The sequence below is a fragment of the Copadichromis virginalis genome, linkage group LG7, assembly GCF_057382275.1.
Source record: "Copadichromis virginalis isolate Kocher_CV1m ecotype Utaka linkage group LG7, C_Virginalis_male_GT1.1, whole genome shotgun sequence".
NCBI lineage: Eukaryota > Metazoa > Chordata > Actinopteri > Cichliformes > Cichlidae > Copadichromis > Copadichromis virginalis.
Window position 1 is genome coordinate 57,698,495 of NC_140624.1, and position 22,693 is coordinate 57,721,187.

At 41.1% G+C, this 22,693-nt stretch overlaps 1 protein-coding gene across 4 annotated transcripts in view; it reads left to right on the forward strand.

Moving 5' to 3' along the window:
• Positions 1–462: 462 nt before the first annotated feature.
• Positions 463–22,693, forward strand: part of cnnm3 (cyclin and CBS domain divalent metal cation transport mediator 3) — a 35,888-nt gene continuing 13,657 nt past the window's right edge. For 3 of the 4 annotated variants that reach the window (XM_085464439.1, XM_085464435.1, XM_085464438.1), the window contains exons 1-7: positions 463–1,183; positions 1,274–1,608; positions 2,717–2,893; positions 3,311–3,468; positions 4,550–4,693; positions 4,769–4,927; positions 9,280–9,449. In XM_085464439.1, coding sequence (XP_085320565.1) covers positions 488–1,183; positions 1,274–1,608; positions 2,717–2,893; positions 3,311–3,468; positions 4,550–4,693; positions 4,769–4,927; positions 9,280–9,449 — 1,839 coding nt within the window. In that variant the 5' untranslated portion in view covers positions 463–487. The remainder of the gene's footprint in view (positions 1,184–1,273; positions 1,609–2,716; positions 2,894–3,310; positions 3,469–4,549; positions 4,694–4,768; positions 4,928–9,279; positions 9,450–22,693) is intronic. The other variant, XM_085464437.1, reaches the window with a different exon arrangement.

Sequence of the window (22,693 nt, forward strand, 5' to 3'; positions counted from 1 at the left end):
AATTAGTTACTGATTACTTTTTTCAAGTAACTTGACCAACACTGGTCCTATGTTAATGTTTTCAGTTTTGCTTCAATTTGGTCTCATCATGGTCGTCCGCCCGCCTAAAAAAAAGTCCAAACAGCCTGTGACATTTTCTCCCAGTACTGACAGCTGTATTAGTTTAACAGCAAGTAAAGAGGCCTAAAGTGATACGTTTTGAATTGTGACAGAAAATGGGAGCCAGAGTCTGTCGCGGTTTTAAATTCACTACCGGATGCACTCGGCTCTTCTTGAAAGGGATGTGACGCAATAAAAAACCGCAACATGTACGACAGATCCACACTCGCGGATGAGGCCTGTGCGCGCGCGTGTGGAACCGTAATGGCCGCCGTGCAGCTCAGTTGCGCTGTTTGTTTTGCTTCATTGGCTCAACCCTCCGGGGGGCGGGGCCGCTGCGGGGCTAAAGTCACGTGATCTAGGCAAAGCCAAACTGACCAATTCCAATATGGTGGCCAGCCTAGCAGGTCTACGGTTCCTGTTGATGGTAGTGTTGTTCTGCGGAATCAGGTACGGCGCCTGCAGCCAGAAAGCTCCGCAGGTTTTGGGGCTGCGGCTGGAAGAACCAGTGGATCCGCTGTGCATGAAGGGTCGTATCATTTCAGCACCAAAAGGAGCCACGTTTAAGCTCCGTGTCTTCGGGTTTAATCTGAATGGAAGCTTGCCATGGGTCGCGTTCGCAGGAGCAGCTGGCGGAGCGGCTGGGGCTGTCGGTGATACACCGGACCCTTGCGAGGAGCAGTTCAACCGCCAGGACTCCAAGTTAAAGGTGACCAATTTAGAACTCGACGATGCGCACAGCGTGCTTCTAACTGTGGAGGTTAGCACCTCTGAGGGGGAAGCTGGCAACGAGCAGACCTACTACCACCTGTGTGTGCGGAGTGGAGAGACATGGACATCTGCGGGCCTGGACAGACTGCGAATAAACACTGACACGGATCTGCCAGCAGACTACATCCCGCCGTGGGGTCTGGCCGTACTGATAGTGCTTGTGCTTATGATCTGCGGATTGCTGAGGACGGTGAACTTGAGCCTTTTGTGGCTGGACCCAGTCGAGCTTTATGTCCTACACAGCTGTGGATCCGAGGAGGAGAAACGAGCCGCCAAACGGCTGGAGCCGATCAGGAGAAGGGGGAACTTCATGGTGAGTTTCTAAAAGCACGTGGGGAAGCCACAGGGAAAGAAAGGTGCAAATGAAGTAGTGTTTTCTAAACGCATGTCTTTTCCACCGCAGGCATGTTCTTTGTTGTTCCTGTGTGCTCTGGGGCATTCTGTCCTCGGTGTGCTCCTGTACCGGGCACTGGGCTCCATCGTCTCTGCTGTGTTCAACAGCGGCTTCCTTATCTTCTTCCTAGCTGAGCTGGCTCCTCACATCTTGTGCTCAGGTTACGGCTTCCAGCTGGCGCCTGGTCTGACCTGGCTGGCCCAGGTTTGCATGGTGCTTACCTGCCCCCTGTCTTGCCCTCTGGGCCTGATTCTGGATCTGGGGCTGAGGAGAGACATCAGTACCTGTGGGATAAGGGAGAGGGCCATGGAGATGGTACGGGCAAACGTGAATGATCCTTACAGGTAAATATAGTGGACTTGGGAGAGTATCACAGAGATCTGACATAGAGGTGCGATGAGTATTGACACTTGGTTTAAAAAAAAAACCCTGATCTGTTTGTTTGTTTGTTTGTTTGTTTGTTTGTTTGTTTTTTAAGAAAGAAAAAAACACATGATGCTTCTGAACATACAGAGTAAACAGAACTAGAAAAAAAGATACTATAGGACATAACCAACAAAAAGTGTGTTCTGTCATACTCTACAGTGCATAATTCTTATGGTACATTATGTTAGATTCACTGACATACAGGAACAATTTAGTGTTCCAGACACAGACTCTTTGCTAAGTTTGAGTTTAATATTTGATTAAAATGTCTGACACATTAAGATGCTTTGATTCATGATTAATGCCAGACATCCCTGTTTACTTTAACAGAAGCATTTGGTGTGATTTTGGCCAGTGCTTTCTTGTACTGTTTGCATAACCAATGACTAACAGGAACATCATTCGTAGAAACTTGAAATGTAACTTGAACCCGAAAGACTTGACTTTTAGGAGTTGTCTTTGTTTAGATCTCCAAACACTTGATATTCTAGTTGGATTAGTCCAAAAAAATTTGAGATTATTCTGAGGGTGGACTTCTTTTTAAAGACTTCACAATTGTTATATTCTTCTTAACACTTGCCCATGAAAGACCTGAAACTTGACTCACACGTGATCTGAAAGTCTTGAGAGTATTTTGAAATTTAGATTTGTTTTTTTTTGTTTTTTTTTAAACAGACTTCACATTTGACCCCATAGTAGCCTTGTAATGATTTGAAACATGACCTGGCCTAACACTGTAAAAATTTGATGCTTGAACCAGATTAAGTCTCAAGACTCAGTTTACCATGTGTGTATTGGTCTAACTGTATTAACACCTTAGACAGATTAAGTATTGAGACTGGACTCAGACTCATTTTCAAAAGATTTAAGACTCGACTTGAACTTGGTTCAATAGACTTTTTAGGACTAATCTGCATTAAATTTGTAGGATTTGAGACCTGACTTGAAGTTGGTTCTTAAAGATTGGCCTAGAAGATTTGATAATTGACTTGATTGTTGACTCAGTTTTCTTCATTATGTTTGTAGTGAGTTTGTAAAGGAGGAGTTCAGTCGTGGGACATTGCGCATTAAGACCGTGGAGGACATCTTGACACCTCTGAAAGACTGCTTCATGCTGCCTAGCTCGGCTGTCCTAGACTTCTCCACTATGTCTGAGATCATGCAGAGTGGTTACACCCGTGTGCCCATTTATGAGGAAGAGAGGTGGGATCAGCAACACAACACTCACTTAATAGCTTAACAAAAACATGGCTTAAAAACTTGACATGGCAGCATTCGCCTCATCTGAACAGAGTATCTGTAGAATTGGCAGCTTTGAATTAGGCTTCTTGGTATAACGTTGAATAAATGTAAATCCTTGGATTCACTCATTTAAAAATGTCTATTCCTTGAAACCACCATGACAAAAAAGACAACAGCACAAGTGTATATTTTCTTATAATCTAGCACATGCAAAATATTCTTAATAATAACCAGAGTATGTGTGTCCAGGCCTTTTATAACTTCAACATTTTTACCAAAGAATGAATATAATGGTAGCCATAAGAGTGCAATGGAAAGGTCTTTGGGAGTTATTCACATATTCATACCAATCATAAGCCTTTGTTTGATTTCCTTCAGGTCTAACATTGTGGAAATCCTTTATGTGAAAGACTTGGCTCTGGTTGATCCAGAAGACTGCACCCCAATGACGACTATCACCAAGTTCTACAATCACCCTCTGCACTTTGTGTTCAATGATACCAAACTAGATGCCATGTTGGAGGAATTCAAAAAAGGTTGGCTGCTGTTTGATTTGTGGGAATGGTTGGAATCATAGAAAATTATAGAGTTGCCATGCTGCAAGCTTTTCACCTTTTTTATTTACATTTATTTTTATTTTGGAGCTTTCATTTTGCTCATATCCTGAATTATTAAAAGTCTCAAGTCTCATGACGCCTGATACATGCTTTGATCAAATCTTTAAAGTATTAGAGAGAGAAACTCGAAACAGTTAGACAGTCCCTTATGAGTTGGCCCCCTTTCAACAACAAGAGACAGAGGCAGAACCAGGCTGACTGCTGTGATCCTGAAGCTAATAAGCCTTGATAGATAAGTATATAATGTCATCCTTTTGAGAAGTGATATAAATAAAGTATATAAATAAAGCCAGAGTAGCCTATATATTTTATATTTTTATTGACCTTTAACAAATGTATACTAAAGTACAATTAATTAGCTGTTGGTAGCTCTTATTGCAAAAGAATATGCTTGTACAGACAATCTTGAGAATAGCAGAGAATGCCAGCTAATCCCACTTCAGATTAGCTGATGATGATGATGATGATGATTCAACTGATTCCGTTTTACACATTTTATTAGTAAATCTCATATAGGGCACTATTTGAGTGGCTTCAGTGTGTCTGTTATGCATCTGTAAACTGCCTTACAACCCATCTCAACCCAAGATCCTGCTTTTTGTACTGTATCTGACTTCATTAATTAAATATTTATCATCATTGACGCCTGCCCTGAACTTTAATTTGATTTTTCTATAGAAGGTAAAGAGGTGCCAGAACTGCTATACTGCCAACTCTAAATTAGTGCAGGCCTGTCCTGACTAATGTAGTCCACACAGAATATCACTGGCATGTTGTGAATTTAATAGATGCTTATTTCTGTGATTTCTAAGAAGTTTGTACTGGAAACGACTTAAACAGTAAGTTTATCACACTGAATCTAAAGAAAATCACTTGTGTGAGTTATGACTTTGTAGCCCTCCTTCCTGTTATGTCTCCTTTATAATTCAGAGTTACTCTTTTTACTCCAAGTACCTTTTTCCTCACTATAATTTGCCATTAACCTTTATCCTTTAATCAGGCAACTCTCACATGGCCATCGTCCAGAAGGTGAACAATGAGGGAGAGGGAGATCCTTTCTATGAGGTGCTGGGTTTGGTCACTTTAGAAGATGTCATAGAGGAGATCATCAAGTCAGAGATCCTGGATGAATCTGATGGCTACTGTGAGTGTCTTTTGGAATATTGGCTTCTTTGCTTCTTTTATTGTTATTTATTGTTATTATTGACTCCCCTTGCAGTAGACAGGAAAGTAAAGCGTCCCCTCACTCCACTGGAGATTCCTCTGGAGCCTCGCAGCACCCATGAGGAGTTTTCTCTTTTCAAGCCTCCTGAAGGAGAACCCAAGATCCGAACTTCACCACAACTCCTGCTAGCCACACACCGCTTCCTGTCCAGAGGTATGTGATTATGTGTGTTTATCTGTAAATCTCTACTGACCGAAGCTAGCACATGAATAAAATAGTCACAGTTTAACACAGCACATGTAATGATTATGCCACGGACCTGGTCAACCAAGCAGTAACTGGTTAAAGGGGAGTTGAGACCAGTCTCTGACTTTGACATTTTCCCTTACAGGAAATGTGTAAATGTATAATGTGTAAAGATGTGTTTGTATTTAAATGTCAGAACAACAAAGTAAAGTTTTAGGTCAAACATCTCAAAGAAAAGAAAAGGAAAACAGCAACAATAATTTTCTGCACAATGTCTTCAGCATGAATCAACATCAACAACACCAGATTTACTAACAGGGACAAATTCCGCAATTACAAAAATATGCACATGACAGTGAAAGGCTTGCTAATGATATCCTTACTGACTTGGCTACAGCAGTTCATTTTAATAATAACCAGCATTGTACCATAAGGTTGGAGTATGATCTAATAACCAAATGACCACATTGTGTAGGTTGTGTAAAATCTTGTGTTAGGAATTGCTGGAGTCTGTGTGTGGATAAATGTGCGTGATGTCCAGATAAACCGCATAGCGTGAGTGGAGTGTAGGATTCATTTGGATAGGCTGTCCTATTACGAAATATTCCACTGTATAAATCTGAAATATCTTTTTGTCTGTAAAAGGCACAAAGTGTATGTTCTCAACAGCAGGTTTAATGTGTCTTTGTCCAAATTTGTTGACCCAGATTTCGCTTTCTGCAAACTAGTTTCCTTTTTCCAGAGAGTTAACCCTGGATCATTTATCATGCTTATTGACTCAATGAAGCTAATTTGCTTGTTGCCATATTTCTCTCATACTGTACTATGGAGAATAAAATGTAATAGTTTTACATTTGACTGTTTTCTCAATTTTGTAAGACAAAAACCATGGTTCACATTGCCACTTATTCATATTTAAATTTTAAATGGGCCTCTGCTCTTTATTTACCCAAATACTTGTAGGTATCAGTTGATGATGGGGGTTGCCCATTTTTCCCATTTTCCCAAAACATGTTCACCCTTTAAAGGATTTTGCTTCTCAGATTGTATTAACACAGAGGTTAGGTTACACCATAGTTACACTACACTAGCTTTTTGACATTACAAAAAACAACAACTTTAAGAAGCTTTGGGGCTCCGACTCTATTATTTAGCAATACGTGCAGTATCACAGCTGTCTAGAAAGTGGTGCATAGTCAAGTAATGTCTAACTAATTTTAGAAAGTTTAATGCAGTGACCCCACCAATATACACTGTATTGACAAAAGCATTCACTCGTCTGCCTTCACACCATTATCAACTGTGTGACATCTAGGGCTGCCACAAACGATTATTTTGATAGTCGACTAGTCACCGATTATTTTTGTGATTAGTCGACTAATCAGATCATCATCCATTGGACGTACAGCTTATTGCACCAGCAGCATCTGGTCTTGTATAACTATCATTAGCTTACAGCTTGAAGTGTTTGTGCTAACTAAAAATAAAGACAAGATGGTAGTTTATTAATTTTTAATGAAATTTGCAGATTGTTTCGGTGAAGTTTAATAAACTCCTTGCTTTCTAAAATATAACAGGACACCGGAGTATATTCTCCAGCGTCTCACACTTCTGATAATCAGCTGTATGCTTGACAGTTTTAGCTGTGCAAAAACTATAACTTTAATCTCAGCCAAACCGATTTACTCAGGAACAAATAAAATACTAAAGAAAGCCAAACAATAACATTTTTAAGTTATCTAAGTGACTTATATATATGTTTAACCTGACTAGCAAAAGACGGCGGTGGGTTTGAAAACGATTTGCCGGGAGTCCGGTGTTCTCACGGCTCTAGTTAGCCTTGCCCCCGCCTAGCTAACGAGCTAGTGGGTAACAGACGTCTCCGAAAACGTCGGAGCGCTTTTGAAAATATGTGGTGTCTTGATAAACTGAGCAGATATTTGAGGTTTACACAGCTACATTCTCGCCTGAAAATATGTTAAACGTTTATTTTGTGACCCAGAAAGAATAATAAGAGTAAAGTTAAAACTAACTAGCTGCCGCCATTGTTGACAACTGCGCTGGGCTGCGCTATGAATTCTGGGACACAGCTTCTTCTTCTTCGGGGTTTAACGGCAGCTGGCATCCTTGTACATGCAGTGCTGCCATCTTCTGTTTCAGTCCGTTATTACACTCTTAAATCCTACTACTCATTCCTGCGTCCTTTGTGATCTTACAAAGCTTCAAAGGATGCGTCGACTATTAAATTAGTCGTCGACGATTTTAATAGTCGACATAATCGTGACTAGTCGACTAATCGTGGCAGCCCTAGTGACATCCCATTCTAAGCCAGAGGGTTTAAAATGATGTGGGCTCAGCCTTTGCAGCTATAACAGCTTCAAATCCTCAGTCTTCATGGCAGATTCACCAAGGTTTGTAAACATTTTTTAAGAGGTTTTGATTAATGTTGACATGTTACCATTTGATTTGTCCACTGCACATCTGTGATCCTCAAAAGATCTGGTAATTGTGGCAGCTATTTGAGTATGGCCAACTTATCGTCATGGCACCCGCTGTGCTCTTTTCCTGGTGCAGCCCGTCTGCTTGAAAGTTTGATGTGTTGTGCATTCAGACATGCTCTTCTGCATACCTTTGTTCCAGTGAGTGCTTATTTGAGTTACTGTTGTTTTATTATTAACTTGAGGTAGTCTGACCATTTTGCTCTGTCATCAACATGGTCTTATCACCCAAAAAAACGCTTCCATCTGGACATCTCTTGTTTTCGAACAATTCTCTGTGAACCTTAGAGGTGATTGTGAGAGGAAAAACACAGTATAGCTGCAGTTTCTGAAATATCCAGCCCAGCCTATTTGGCACCAACAACTATTCAAAGTCACTTAATTTAGTTTTCTTCTCGATTCGGATGCTCTGTTTTTACTGTACAAGTCATCTTGATCATGTGAACATGCTTAAATGTGTTGAGTTGGTGTAATGTAAAAAGCTGACTAGACATTTGTGTTTAAGTAGCTGAACAGGTGTACCTAATAAAATGTTCAGCCAGTGTACTTAAAGATGCTAGAGGAAACCTTCCAGACTACTTATTTCAGTTATTCAAATAGTGTCAGTTCACAACCAGTCATTTCAAACCACTTTAGATTGTAAGGTCAAGACTACAGTATTATTGAGCAAACACCAACAATCATAGACTATTCCCTGTAAGCGGCTCCTTGAGTTGATGGGAAGGAAGAACTCCCTTTAAACATGAAGCTACGCTGCATATGAGTCATGACTACGTTTAAGTCATAACCCTTCCTCATATTATTATTGCCTTGGTAAGCACAGCAAAAATGATTAGAGTGACCCTAACAACTAATAGTAGATTAATTAGTTCTCACCTTTATCTTTCCTCTGTCTGAAAACAGGCTTGTATATCATGACTCAACTCTGGACCTAAGGTCCAGTATTGATGTCTTTGGCAAAAGCTACTGAAGCATTCAAAGAATTGAGCCTCGACTGGTCACAGCTAGTAACACCACTTTATTGTTGTGTAAAGCACTTTGAGTGCTCAGAGTAGAAAAGCGCTATATAAGAACCAGTCCATTTACAGCCAATATTCAACAAATTTCATTGCGTCCAGTGGTAGAGAAAAGTGTTCAGATCCTATACTTAAGTAAAAGTACAAACACCATACAGAAAAAAGTACTTGGGGTAAAAGCTCTGGGGCCCCTTTAGGTAAGTGTCCACCTGACAGGTCATTTCAAATTATCCATTGACTTTCTATGGGAGGTGCGGTTGCAGTCACTGTAGGTCCCATGATGTGAAAGAATAGAATCTATTGTTAACCCAAAATATGACATGGTTAAAACGATATTTCCATCTATTAATAAACATTACGTGGAAGGCACAAGGAAGAAATCACACACTTCCTCGTAAATGCTGCCTCATCATAGGACCGATTCATAATCAACAACAAATATGACACATTTTGAGTCAGTCCAGTATGACAGAGAGGAGCTGAGGTGGATATGGGTTGCAAAGTTTGCAGATAGCCTGCCTAAAGCTGCAGGATAACTTTAAAGCAATACCTGTCATTAGGTTTACCATCTAAATCCATAGATGGTGAGGCATGACTTTAAAATCAAGTGATTTGTCCTAGCTTGACTTTGTGGCATGCTTGAGCTAATGTACTGCTTGATTTGGTAAAACAGAAAAAACTGTAAACTGCAAAATGGTAAAGGTAGAAGGAAAACGGAAATCGTCAAGTGCCTTAAACTTGTGTAAATGCATTTATTGTCCAGACAATGAGTTCACTTGTCCTATTTGACCTTTGGCCTCTGTAGAAGTGGAACACTTCAGCCCAGCACGTGTATCTGAGAAGGTCCTGTTCCACCTGCTCCGTCACCCCAGTGTCAACCAGGAAGTGCACTTTGACCCTAACAACCGTCTGAGCCCAGCACACTATCTTTACACCCGCAACCACCCAGTGGACTATTTCATCCTTCTGCTGCAGGTATTTGCTCATATACCCACACTTTTAAAAACTTTTAGCAAAACCAAATTTTGTCTGACAGGAACAAATATATGCTTGAACGTTTATACCACAGAAGATTCAACTTCAAAGTTAAACTGGTAGCTTAAGTCAGTCTGTAAAGTGAATTCAAAGAATAGCTTAATATCTTTATTTTTTTGCTTTCTTGCTTGAAGTAGAGAGAAGATTGACACCAGTTTTACACATGTACATCTATTGCCCTGTACTAAATGTGAGGATTCAGTATAACAGTTTAAAACTGGGGAACCAAGAGATCGTTTCCACATTTTACCAAAATACTTCTTATAATATCATGCATATTTTTCTTGTTTCCTTTGGATATAATTATTATTACCTTTTAGAACATTTTAGACCATGTTTGTCATTTATTTATTTATGTGTGTGTGTGTGTGTGTGTGTGTGTATAGATATATATGTGTGTATAGATATATATAGATATAGTCAATCCTTCAAGCTCGGGTCCTCTACCAGAGGCCTGGGAGCTTGAGGGTCCTGTGCAGTATCTTAGCTGTTCCTAGGACTGCGCTCTTCTGGACAGAGATCTCCGCTATTGTTCCCGGGATCTGCTGGAGCCACTCACCTAGCTTGGGAGTCACTGCACCTAGTGCTCCGATTACCACTGGGACCACCATGACCTTCACCCTCCACATGTTCTCGAGCTCTTGAACCGTTCGATACAGTGCTTTCGGTTCGGTACGCATATGTATCGAACAATACAAAATTTTTAATTTATTTTATCAACTTTCCTTCTGACGATGCTGTCTGTGTTGAGCGCTCAGTGGATCTGCGCTCGAAGGTGCAGCCTAGGCGGAGTAGTCGAACGCAGATTCACTGAGTGCAGGGCAAGCTAGCGAGACAGAAGTTAAGCTCTGGTTGCAACATGGCAAATTGAACCTCCCCCACCCTCATTCAGATGTGGCGTTTGGAACTATTTTGGTTTTCATGTGACGTATGACCCTGAAGGTAAGCGCGTCATGGACTAATGTAAAACAGTATGTTGGATGTGCCACGCAATGCTCAATTACATGGGTGGGAACTAGTGTGTTAACGCAGTTAGCTCGTTAATGTGTTGACGCCGTCCAGCCCCACGCATGGGGCGATCAGCGGTAGCTCGTTAACGGAGATTTGCCGTGTTGTGGCGTTAACGTCATTTCAACGAGATTAACGCTGACAGCACTAGTGGGAACACAACGAATATGACTGCACATTTACTCCGACAGCATCCTAGTGCAAAGACAAGTGGAAGTAGACAAAAACAACAAGCACGCATGCTACAAACTTTACCCGAGTCATTTAGACAGCCGTTAGCACATGATTCTCCTTATGGGGACCTGATATGTTTAATATGCTGCTGAGAATATAGCCCAGAAGAAGCATATAGTATAGCTTTTATTTTGGAAAGAGCCATTTCTCTGTAATAAACTCTTTTCCAAAGATGAGTGATTTCTCGATCAGATAGATTTATTATTTTATCCCTTTGTTTCAGCAACATTACATTTAAAAACTGTACTTTTGAGTTAAAATATATATTTATAATTTTAATAAATGACAAATGAAAAAGGCATGAACATTTTTTTTTTGTATCGAAAAAATATCGAACCGTGAATTTTGTGTATTGTTGCACCCCGTGTGTGTGTGTGTGTGTGTGTGTGTGTGTGTGTGTGTGTGTGTGTGTGTGTGAGAGAGAGAGAGAGAGAGAGAGAGAATCAATCTCTCGAACCGGCAACCTTCCCAACTCTTGAGCCACGATCACCCCCATATACACACACGCATACGCACACGTGTGTGTGTATATGTGACTATGTATAGTTTCTATTATGTATTACAGGTACAACTTATATTGACTGTGCCAGGCATTGCACTAAAAAAAGTAGGAAGATGGCCGCACACTAGAGGCGCTCCTAAAGCCTGTTGATTAATGTTCTGAACCTGGAAACATACACTCCAGCTGTAGTCATAAATTGGACACCCTTTGTTGACTTTGAAGTTTTTCAAGAATTACCGTCTTTGGAAAATGGCAGGTAATAACAAAGCAAACTTTTTTTTAAGGGAGCTACCACGAGGAAGAAGCAAGCTAGCATTAGCCTCGCTCCGGAACCGCCCGAAAATACACCTGCATCTGAGGCCGCCTCTCCAGCAGTAGTTGAGGAAGGTATAGGGAGCGAGAGCAAAAAGGATGTTTTTGAGGAAATTAAGAAAATGAACGCTACTCTTCAGGTCGTAGCAAAAGATGTCACCACTATTAAAGAAGCCACTAAAGAACTGAAAGATTCGGTGGAAGATATAAAAGTGAGGTTAGGAGAGGCGGAACAACGTACCTCAGACATGAAAGATGCCAGCGTGCTTACCGAGGCAAAAGTGGACAAATTCCAGAAAAGGATGGAGGCGTTGTGGTCACGAGTGGAGGACCTTGAAAACCGTAGCAGGAGGAACAATGTACGGATTATTGGACTTAAAGAAGGTGTGGAGACACCCGGGAACGTGGACAAATATGTGACGGAGATTCTGGCCAAAGCACTTAAGCTTTCTGGAAGTGAATTTGAAATTGAACGTGCCCATTGTTCCCCTGTACCAATGCCGGAATCTAACGAGCCTCCCAGGGTGATACATGTCCGCTTTCTACGTTCATCTGCTGGGGAGAAAGTACTACGGGTGGCCAGAGAGAAGCGTGGAGTCGATTGGCAAGGCGCCAAGCTTTCCTTCTTTGAAGATGTTACAAGGGAGCTGGCGGAGAAGAGGAAGGCATTCAACCCGGTCAAGAAGCGTCTCCGAGAGCTACAAGTGAAGCATAGGCTGATGTATCCTGCAACACTCATTTTTACGTGGAACGGACAAAAGAAAGCATTCAAAGACTGAAAGGAGGCCGAGAAATTTCTGCAGGAGTCGACTTAGAGGAGTGCGGGACATGATGTAACAGATCGGAGAAGTGTATGTGAATTTTAAAATAAGGTAACAAATAAAAAAATGGGCACAACGGGGCCGCGGCGGCGGTGCTGCTATCGGACGATTAGCGTGTCTCACGGACCACGGACAGTTTGGTGTCTCAAGCTAAAGTTAGTTAGGCTTGGGTAGGAGGGGAGGGAGGGGGCGCTTAGCAACGTTGTTTTGGTTTGTTTGGGTTTTGTAATATTGAGTGCCTATGCCTATATATTTGTGTTGTAAAGCGCACAAGGTGTGCCTTAACCCATTTCTATTAGAAAGCGATGAACAGGTATACTAAAATAATATCGTGGAACATAAACGGATGTGGGGACCCAATTAAGAGGAAGAAGGTTCTAGCATACTTAAAATCTAAAAATACAGATATAGCGTTTATTCAGGAATCCCACATTGCTGGGGAAGAAGAGGCAAAAAAGTTTAAACGAGACTGGGTGGGCTCCGTTTTTCATAGTTCATATTCGAGTAAACGAAATGGTGTTTTGATCCTTATTAATAAAAAATTAAGCTTCGTGTTGCTGAAGAAATATAATGATAAAGAAGGGCGCATTATCTGCTTGGAGGCCTTAATTAATGGGGTTTGAACAGTTTTGTGTAATATTTATGCACCTAATAAAGCAGAGCCAGATTTTTTTTTTTTTTTTTTTTTTTTCACTAAATTAACAAGATAATAGGGGATCATGAGGGGCAGGTAATATTGGCTGGGGATTTCAACCAGGTGATGGATGGGATAATTGATAAGAGCAAACCCAGGGGTACGTCTACACCCAGGGACAGAGAGGCTGTTCATTTACTGACAGAGGATCTTTGCCTAGTGGACATTTGGAGGTTAGTTAATCCCAGTTCAAGGGAATATACATTTTACTCCAATTGTCATAAAACATATTCGAGGATAGATTTCGCCTTAATATCAAAGTCTCTGGTCGATTCAGTCGTCGACTGTGAGATTGGTGCCATTGTCATTAGTGATCATGCCACAGTAGAGTTGCAAATTGATTTAAACACAGATAGAACGAAGAGGGGTCGCTGGAGGCTTAACATGATGTTGTTGCAGAACAAATGTTTTAGTGAGGAGTTAACAAAGGATCTTAAAATTTTCTTCGAAATCAATATGGGTTCCACAGATAAAGTAGCCACAGTTTGGAAGCATCTAAAGCATATATAAGAGGAAAGATAATTGCATACGCAACAAAAGTTAGGAAAAGTGATCTAGAACGGGGAAAAAACCTTAGATAAAGAAATACGAGAATTGTAGAAGGATTTAGCGAGACAATACTCAAATTATAAATACCAGACTATATGTAAATTAAAATACCAGCTGAATGACATTTATAACAAAAAGGCATAATATGCCTTATTTAGGCTTAAAACAAAATTTTATGAAGGTGGCGAAAGGAATGGAAGACTATTGGCAAGGCAACTGAAGCAGCAAGATAATTTAAATAATATATCTATGATTAAGAAAGACGGCCAAGTGGTAACCTCATCGAAAGAAATAAATTCAATTTTCCAATCATTTTATCAAGATTTGTATACGTCTGCTGGTGCACTTAATGAGGGGGAGGTGAAGACATTTTTTTCAGGTCTACAATTACCTACTCTTTCTGGGGAACAGAAAAAAAGACTGGATGAGCCTATAACTGAAGAAGAGGTCAGAGCTGCGATCTCATCAATGAAGAATGGGAAATCGCCAGGCTTGGATGGCTTCCCGATTGAGTATTATAAGAAATATATTGATATTTTAGCTCCAGTCCTACATAAAGTTTACCTTGAGGCATTAGTAATAGGTTCCTTGCCAAGTACGTTTAATGAAGCACTGATCTCCCTTATTCCTAAAAAGGATAGGGATCTATCGGACCCAGCAAATTACCGGCCAGTAAGCCTTTTGGGCGTCGATTGCAAAATTTTGACAAAGGTTTTGGCCTCCCGCCTGGATCAAATATTACCAGATATCATCAATGGTGATCAGGTTGGCTTTATTAAAAATAGGTCCGGGACCCGGCAGGGGTGCTCTTTGTCCCCGCTGCTTTTTACAATATTTCTGGAACCGCTGGCCTTGGCTATTCGAGCTAACAGGGATGTCAGAGGTGTTCATGCAGGGGGTATGGAGCACAAGTTATTTCTATATGCTGATGACATCTTAGCAGTATTAACGGATCCCATGCAGTCTCTACCAGCGCTACTCACATGTGTTGAGTCATTTTCAGGGTTGTCAGGTTATAAGATAAACTGGGACAAATCGGAAGGCATGCCATTATCAGCATCATGTCATTCTAGATGCGTTACTCCATTCAATTCTAAGTACTTACCTTCAGGTATGAAGTATTTAGGAATAGTATTAAAACCCAAACTGGAGGATATTATGCTTTCAAATATGGAACCTCTCCTCCTAAAGATAAAAACAAATCTGGATAAATGGGGTAAATTGAATCTTACACTATGGGGTAAAATTTATGTGATTAAAATGATGGTGGCCCCACAGTTCAATTATGTTTCCATGATGTTACCTGTACGAATTCCTTTACACATATTTAGTCAATTTGAGAAGTTAATTAAAGATTTTTTGTGGAATAACAAGAAGCCGAGAGTGAATATAAAGAAAATGTGGGCCTCTAAAGACATTGGGGGAATGGCCCTCCCAAATGTGAAGTTGTATAATTTAGCTTTTGAAATGTCAAGACTGGCCAAACACTGGACAGGATCGGACTCTGAGCTGAGCTGGATGAAGATCGAACAGGAACTAGTGAGCCCTTTTACACCCTTGGATGTTCTCTCACAGGGCTCGGCAACTAATGGACAAGACTTTCATAATAACCCAGTGCTCGGGTATTCCAAAGCTGTCTGGGTAGAGGTGCACAAGATGTGTGGAGCATCTCATTTAAGACAACCTTATACCTCGCTATGGAACAACACTGCTGTACAGATTGGGCGAAAAACTGTGCTTTGGAAGGAATGGCTTGTCAAAGGCAAACACAGGATAAGTGATCTTTACTCAGGGGGAGTGTTTATGTCATTCGTTGAAATAACCCAAAAATATGGTTTGATAAGAGAAAATAATTTTTGGAAATATTTACAAATAAGGGATTGTATTACCAAAGGGAAATTTACTCAAAGCTCAAATATGGTGGTGGAGTTTTTAGAATTGTCCAGTACGGCACATAGGGCAGCTGTTTTCTACAAACTGTTTAACAATCCAAAAAAAGAGATGTGTGAAAACTTAAGGATTATATGGCAGAGAGATCTGGGTTGTGCAATTTCTAAAGAAGACTGGCGCAGAATTTTGTCATTCTCTGATAAATATATAAGAGAGGTCAGGGGTAAATTTACTCAGTATAAATTAATACACAGATGGTACTTCACTCCGTCCAAACTTTATAGAATGGGAATCAGTCCCAGTAATGTATGCTGGAAATGTAGTTCAGATCCAGGGACCTTTATGCATGCTATTTGGGAATGTGGGAAAGTTTATCCCTTTTGGCAAAAAGTATTGGATAAAATAGGAAGGTGGATTGGTTTGATGATACCCCTGTCACCAAGACTGTGCTTATTAGGGGATCAGTCGGTGTTACCTGGGGTTTCAAAATATGACTTTGTGGTTATAAAGGTGGGGGTGATCGCAGCGGCTCGAGTTATTCTCAGTGTATGGAAGGAACCATCTCCTCCAGAATATAATAGGTGGAAAGAAAATATGCTGAAAATGGTGTCGTATGAAAAATTCTTTGCTAGGATTAATGATAATAGGGAGGGTTTTGACAAATCATGGGGACATGTTTTTGGCTGAGATGGCTGGAATTTATTTGGTCAGGGCAATTATCTTTAGTTAAATTTTATGCTTGCTGCATTGTATGTTTGTGTAGGCACTCAGTAATGGAACGACTTAAGAATTAGATTTTATTGTCCTTTTTTTTTTTTACGGGTGTACCGATAGTTAGTAGGTATTGAAAATAGACCCAAAATATAAAGGTGAATTAACCATGGGATTGGAAGCTCTTTTCTTTTCTTTATTGTTTCTTTTCTCTTGTTGTTTCGTTTGTTACTTTGTTTGTTTTCATGTTGTTAAATGTTAAAAACAAATAAAGACTTCAATTACAAAAAAAACCGCACTTATTAGTAAAAGTACAAATTTAAGACTGTAAAATACAGCCTTTTAGCCTGACGTAACCTGAAAATCACTGACAGTGGAAAACATTATCCAGAAATAAGGATATAAGTAACACAAGCAAAGCAGTAGAAGTTGCATGTGTGAATAATTTTTTTTAATACTTTCTCTTTATTGATTTTCATCTTATTTTACATACAGAACTAAAGAGGGCAAGGGAAACCAACACAGTCACATATGTTCGCATATTCCAAAATACACAACGCCTTGTTTTACTTACACATATTACATATTACACAGGTGCATGTCCCATTCAAACAAATTCGCAGCTGTCCCTCTGCATCACAGAGGTATCAGTTTCTAGTCTCTTGACATATAACGATCCCATCGTTCCCAAAGTCTCTCTCCTTTCTCCTTCTGTAGCCGCAGTGAGAGGGTAATCAGTTCCATATGATGAATTGTGTTAATAATGTCTATGACCAGCTTCCGTGTGGGGGGGCTTGTCTGTAACCAACACTTAGTAATTGCCTTTTTGCATGCAACCATAATTATTTTCAGTAAGTATGAGTCTCTGTTATTTATATCCTCAGGGATATTCCTAAGGTACATGGTACTAAAGGAGAAGTCCAGTATTACTTCCAGCACATCCATCACCATTTGTTTAATCTCCTCCCAAAAGGTCTTCAGTTTAGGGCATGACCAGAAGACATGGAAGCAACCTGCAGTGACCTCCCCGCACTCCCTCCAGCATGAAGCGCCTGAACCACTTATTTTGGATTTCTGCTTTGGTGTGATGAAGAATCTAATTAAATTCTTCCATCCAAAATCTCGCCATGTTAAAGAATTTGTGGTAGACAACACATTCTTCCACATCCGCAACCAATCTTCCTCTGAGATAGTTATACCTGCTTCTTTTTCCCATCGATGACTGACATATCTTGTTGAGGTCTTTTTCATGGCTGTAAAACTTCTGTATATTTTGCCTATAGTACCTCTTATAATGTTCTCACCATAAGCATCCATAAATATTTGGATCACCCCACTAGCATCTGCGTCAAGCATTCTAATTTCCTTCCGGAAGAAGCTCCGAACCTGCAGGTAACGATAAAAATCTTCCCTGCCGATCTCGTAAATCTGACACGTCCTCAAATTTGATCAGCTCCCCATGCTTAACTATCTTACAGATCGCAGTGATTCCATGCCTGGACCACTCCCTGAATTTATGGTCTAACAATGCTGGAAGAAAGCGTGGGAGATGCGCTGGCCATCCCAGCAACCCTATTTCCCTATTAAGACCAAAAATTTTAATCACATCTGCCCATTTTTTCAGGGAAAAACTTACACATAAATTTTGCATCTGATATGCCTGTGGCAAACTCTCAAGAGACCCCAGAACAGACTGTATTGGGAAATCCATCAAAGAAAGCTCAATGTCCTTCCATTTTGCCTCAAACTTAGAGTTACACCAGCACACTAGAGGTCTGATCTGGGCTGCCAGATAGTAATCCTCAAAGCACGGTAGAGCCATGCCCCCCCACTCACCAGGCAGCTGCATTGTTGCATATTTCACTCTCGGCCTTTTATTTCCCCATATGAATCTTGAGCAATGCATATCCCACTCCCTAAATTGTTTTGCTGGGACCTCAACTGGAAGTGCTGCAAACAAATATAGCAGCTTTGGGAGGATATTTATCTTTATCGCTCTAACTCTGCTGCCCAGATCGAGGGGGAGCAGACTCCACCTCTCCAGATCTTCATATATCTTCTTGTTCACCCGATTATAATTAACTTCATATAACAATGCAGGGTCTTTTGTCAGCAGGATCCCCAAATACTCCATTTGAGATTGATGCCATCCGAATCTATATCTTGCTACCAATTGTCTTGAGGGGTTAAAGAAGAATGTCAAGATTTGAGTTTTTTTGAATGTTCAGTCTATAACCAGACAGTCTGCCATATTCTTCCAGTATTTCCATAAGCAGAGGAATTCCCTCTTCCGGGTTTCCTAGCGCTACCAGCACATCGTCTGCATACAAGCAAATTTTATTTTCCACATTCCCCGTTGTAACCCCCTCCAATCGAGTATCTTCCCTGATACATTGAGCCAATGGCTCAATGAAAAGGTTGAAGAGCAGTGGGCTCAACGGGCAGCCCTGCCTGCAGCCACGTTGTAGCGTTATCCGATTTGAGAGGCTTCCATTAACTTTGATCCTCGCTGTTGGAGACATATAAATCATTCTTATACACTGAATAAACCTGTCACATAGCCCAAATCTCTTCAACACATGAAACAGAAATTCCCACCCGACTGTATCGTATGCCTTTTCCGCATCAAGCCCAATGAGAACTGTTCCAGTTTTCCCTTTAAGTATCCGGTCAATAGTATGAATGGCCCTTCTGATATTATCGTGTGTTTGTCTGTTACCAATGAAGCCTGTTTGATCCTCCTCTATCAGCGTGGGCATCAATGTACTCAACCTCCTAGCCAAAATCGCGGCAAATAGTTTATAGTCTATATTTAACACGCTAATAGGTCTATAACCTCTGGGGTCAGTTTTATCCTTCCCTGCTTTTGGTATGACAGAGATATACGCCTCCTGCCACGATGGTGGGAGCGCCCCCCCACTCAGAGAGTAATTAAAAGAGGCCTTTAGTAGCGGGATTAAGGGTTCCCTCATCTGCCTATACCTCTCTGGTGGAAATCCATCACATCCTGGGGCTTTAAAAGTCTTGAGTTTTGAGATCCCAATGTTAATCTCTTCTGCTGATATTTCTCTGACGAGTTTTTCATTCTGCTGCTTACCTATAAATGGTAGATCTAGGCTGGATAAGAAATTCTGAATCTTATGCTCATCTGCTTTGTCCGGTTGTGTGTATAGCTCAGTGTAATATTCTTCAAATGCTCTCTGAATTTCTTCAAGTTTATTAGTTATCTTATTTGTTTTTAAATTTCGAACTTTATGAATAGTGTTCTCCTGTTGTTGCCTCCTGAGTCTCCATGATAATAGCCTAGCAGCTTTGGGTCCTGCCTCAGACCACCGTTGTCTATTATATTTTAATTTTTTTTTCAATTTCCTCACTTAAAATTTTGTGGATCTCCTGTTTAACCAGCCTCATCTGCTCCAATACCTGGGGGCACCTTGTAACGGTGTGCAATTGTTCCAATTTTCCCAAATTTTCCTGCAAATCTGACAGCTTTTTTGCTCTGACCTTCTTTAGGACTGCACATTTTGCAATAATTTTACCCCTAAGGTATGCCTTAGCCGCATCCCATAAAATCGTAGGATTAACTGTTCCATTGTCATTGAGTTCTAAATATGTTTTTAACTCCTGTCCCATTTCTCTTTTAAACAAGTCATTATTTAACAGACCTGTGTTAAGCCTCCATAAGGTGTTTTTGGGGCTAGCTTTAAACCCAATCTTCATAGTTAGTCCCGAATGATCAGATAAATCTCTTTGTCCTATTATACAATCCTTCACTCTGTGGAGATCTTTACTAAAAGTAAAGAAATAATCAATCCTCGAGTACATATCATGTCTCGCTGAATAAAATGTAAATTTGCGTTCATGTTTGTGTAAATATCTCCATATATCTATAAGCCCCAACTCAGACAACATTGTTTTTACTTGTTTCTCTAATTTAGTTCCCCTCCGGTCTCGGCTAGTTGTATCCCATTTTGGATGGAGAAGTAAATTAAAATCTCCTGCACATATACATGTACCAACACTTTCTGCGGCAATAAGACTGAATATCTCCTTAAAGAACCCTGTACTACTACCAGGGGGTGCATATATATTACACAGCGTGACGTCTTCCTGTTCCATTTTCCCTTTCACCAACACAAATCTTCCCTCTTTATCTTTATGTTCTCCAGTAAACTCAAAACCAACCTTGTTCGGTATCAGAATGGCCACTCCTCTTTTTTTGCCAGATCTATGTGAGGCATAATAGATATTTTTGAATCCCATTCTCTTCCACTTCTCATGTTCTTCCTTTGAGAGATGCGTTTCTTGTAGAAATGCAATATCAATTTTTTCCCTTTTTAGCTTTGAAACTATCTTACTCCTCTTAATGGGATTCTTTATACCATTTACATTCAAAGACAATACCTTATTATACCGCATATGTTCTATATATTTCCAACTTATTTTCCTGCACCAACATAACAATACTCCCAGCCCTCAGAACACATAATAAACACACATGAACAAAGACAGAACTTGTCTTAACCAAATAAACCAGGTCTTCCATAAGAGAGGTTTTTTCTCTCCTCTCAGTCTGGGGGAAATGCCACAGTGTGGGGCCCCTCTCGTTTCCTATTTTAAAAGAAAAAGGGAAACTAAAAAACAAAAACAAAAAACATGTGAGTCACCTGCATCGGACCCTCACCACTCTATGATCAAAGGGGTATCGACGTGCCATATTCCATCACGGCCAGGGGAGGAGGCCATCCAACCATATATCCCCCTGTATTGATCAGCAGCCCGGCGCACCTGTTTTTCCGTTGGTCTTATGTTCATCTTAACAGCGAAACGGGGCGGGCGGGGCGCAGGTGTTACTCCTCCGTACCTTCAGCTTTTCCCGTGCGCTCCCGCGTAGATCAGCTGTATTCCCGGTGCGTCGCGGCCCAACCACGCTCGTCGGTAGGATACTGCTGATCATCTCCGCCGTAATGCCTTTGGGCTTTCTTGTGGCCACCGGTCCCACCGTGTATCCGCGTCTTCTTAGATCCGCCGCAGCTTCCTCCGCGTTATTGTATAGGACCATTCCCGAGTCAAAATGAACCCGCATTTTAGCAAGCGGGGTCTGGAACCGGATGGCGTTTTCTTTAAGTACTTTTTTAACCGGGCCATACTCTTTTCTCTTCATTTGTATGTTTTCGGCATAGTCGTGATCAAAGAAAATCCGTTTCTCCTTTATATATACAGGCTTCTTCCATGCAGCGCGTAGGATTTGTTCTTTAATATTGAACTTTAAGAAGCGCACCACCGTTGATCGAGGGGGCGCCCCCGGCGGCGGCCGCACTCCCAGCGCCCGGTGAGCTCTCTCTATCCCTAGGTTCTTCTCGCTGCCCAAGTCCACACCGTCCCCCAACTCCGATATCATCATGCTTTCCACATACCTTAGCATGGAGGTGCCTTCTATGTTCTCAGGGATGCCATATATCCGTATGTTATTACGGCGTGAGCGCCCCTCCAAATCCGTAACCTTCTCTTGGAGCTGCCTCTGGCAGCAGCTGAACAATGGCATCCCTCACTCCAATGTCCCATTTCTCCTTCCCTACCATGTTTCTTTCCATTTCTTCCAGATGTTTCCCCACCTCCTCGATCCTGCTTGTGGCGGCGGTAACCTGTTGATTTATCTCGTGTGTTAACTCGCTCATTTTCAAAGTCAAAGTCAAAGTCAACTTTATTTGTCGATTCTGCCACATGTACAGGACATACGGAGAATAGAAATTGCGTTACTCTCAATCCCTAGATAAATAGCAAATGAACATTTAAATATATTTAAATATAAAAGTGATTAAAAATGCAAGTAAAATAATTAAAAAGTAAAAATTTAAATAAATACAATTTTACATATAACAAGAAAGCTATATAATATACAATATAATGGGTAAGTGACATTGAGTGTAAACCAGGCAGAGTAGTGCAAATAGGCAAATAGTGCAAATGGAGATTTAGTAGTGTACGGTAAGAGAAAGTGTAACAACAAAGTCTTATGAGGTAATGGCAGTCCAATGCTCCACAAAGTGACTGGTAACTGGTGCAGGCCAGTGAGTGAGTCAGAGAGTGTGTGTGTTTGTGTGTGTGTGACAGAGTTCAGTGAGACCGTGGAGGAGAGAGGGGAGAGGGGGCAGAATCGGGAGGGAGTTAAGCTTCCTGACAGCCTGATGGATGAAGCTGTCCTTCAGCCTGCTGGTCCTGGCCTGGAGACTCCGCAGTCTCCTCCCCGACGGCAGCAGCTTGAAGAAGCTTTGCATTGGGTGTGTGGGATCAGCCGCTATGCAAAGGGCTTTTTTAGTGAGACGGGTGCTGTAAATGTCCTGGAGGGAGGGGAGAGAGACACCAATGATCCTCTCTGCAGCTCTCACTATGCGTTGGAGGGTTCTATGACAGGACGCATTGCAGGCTCCAAACCACACAGTGATGCAGCTCGACAGGATGC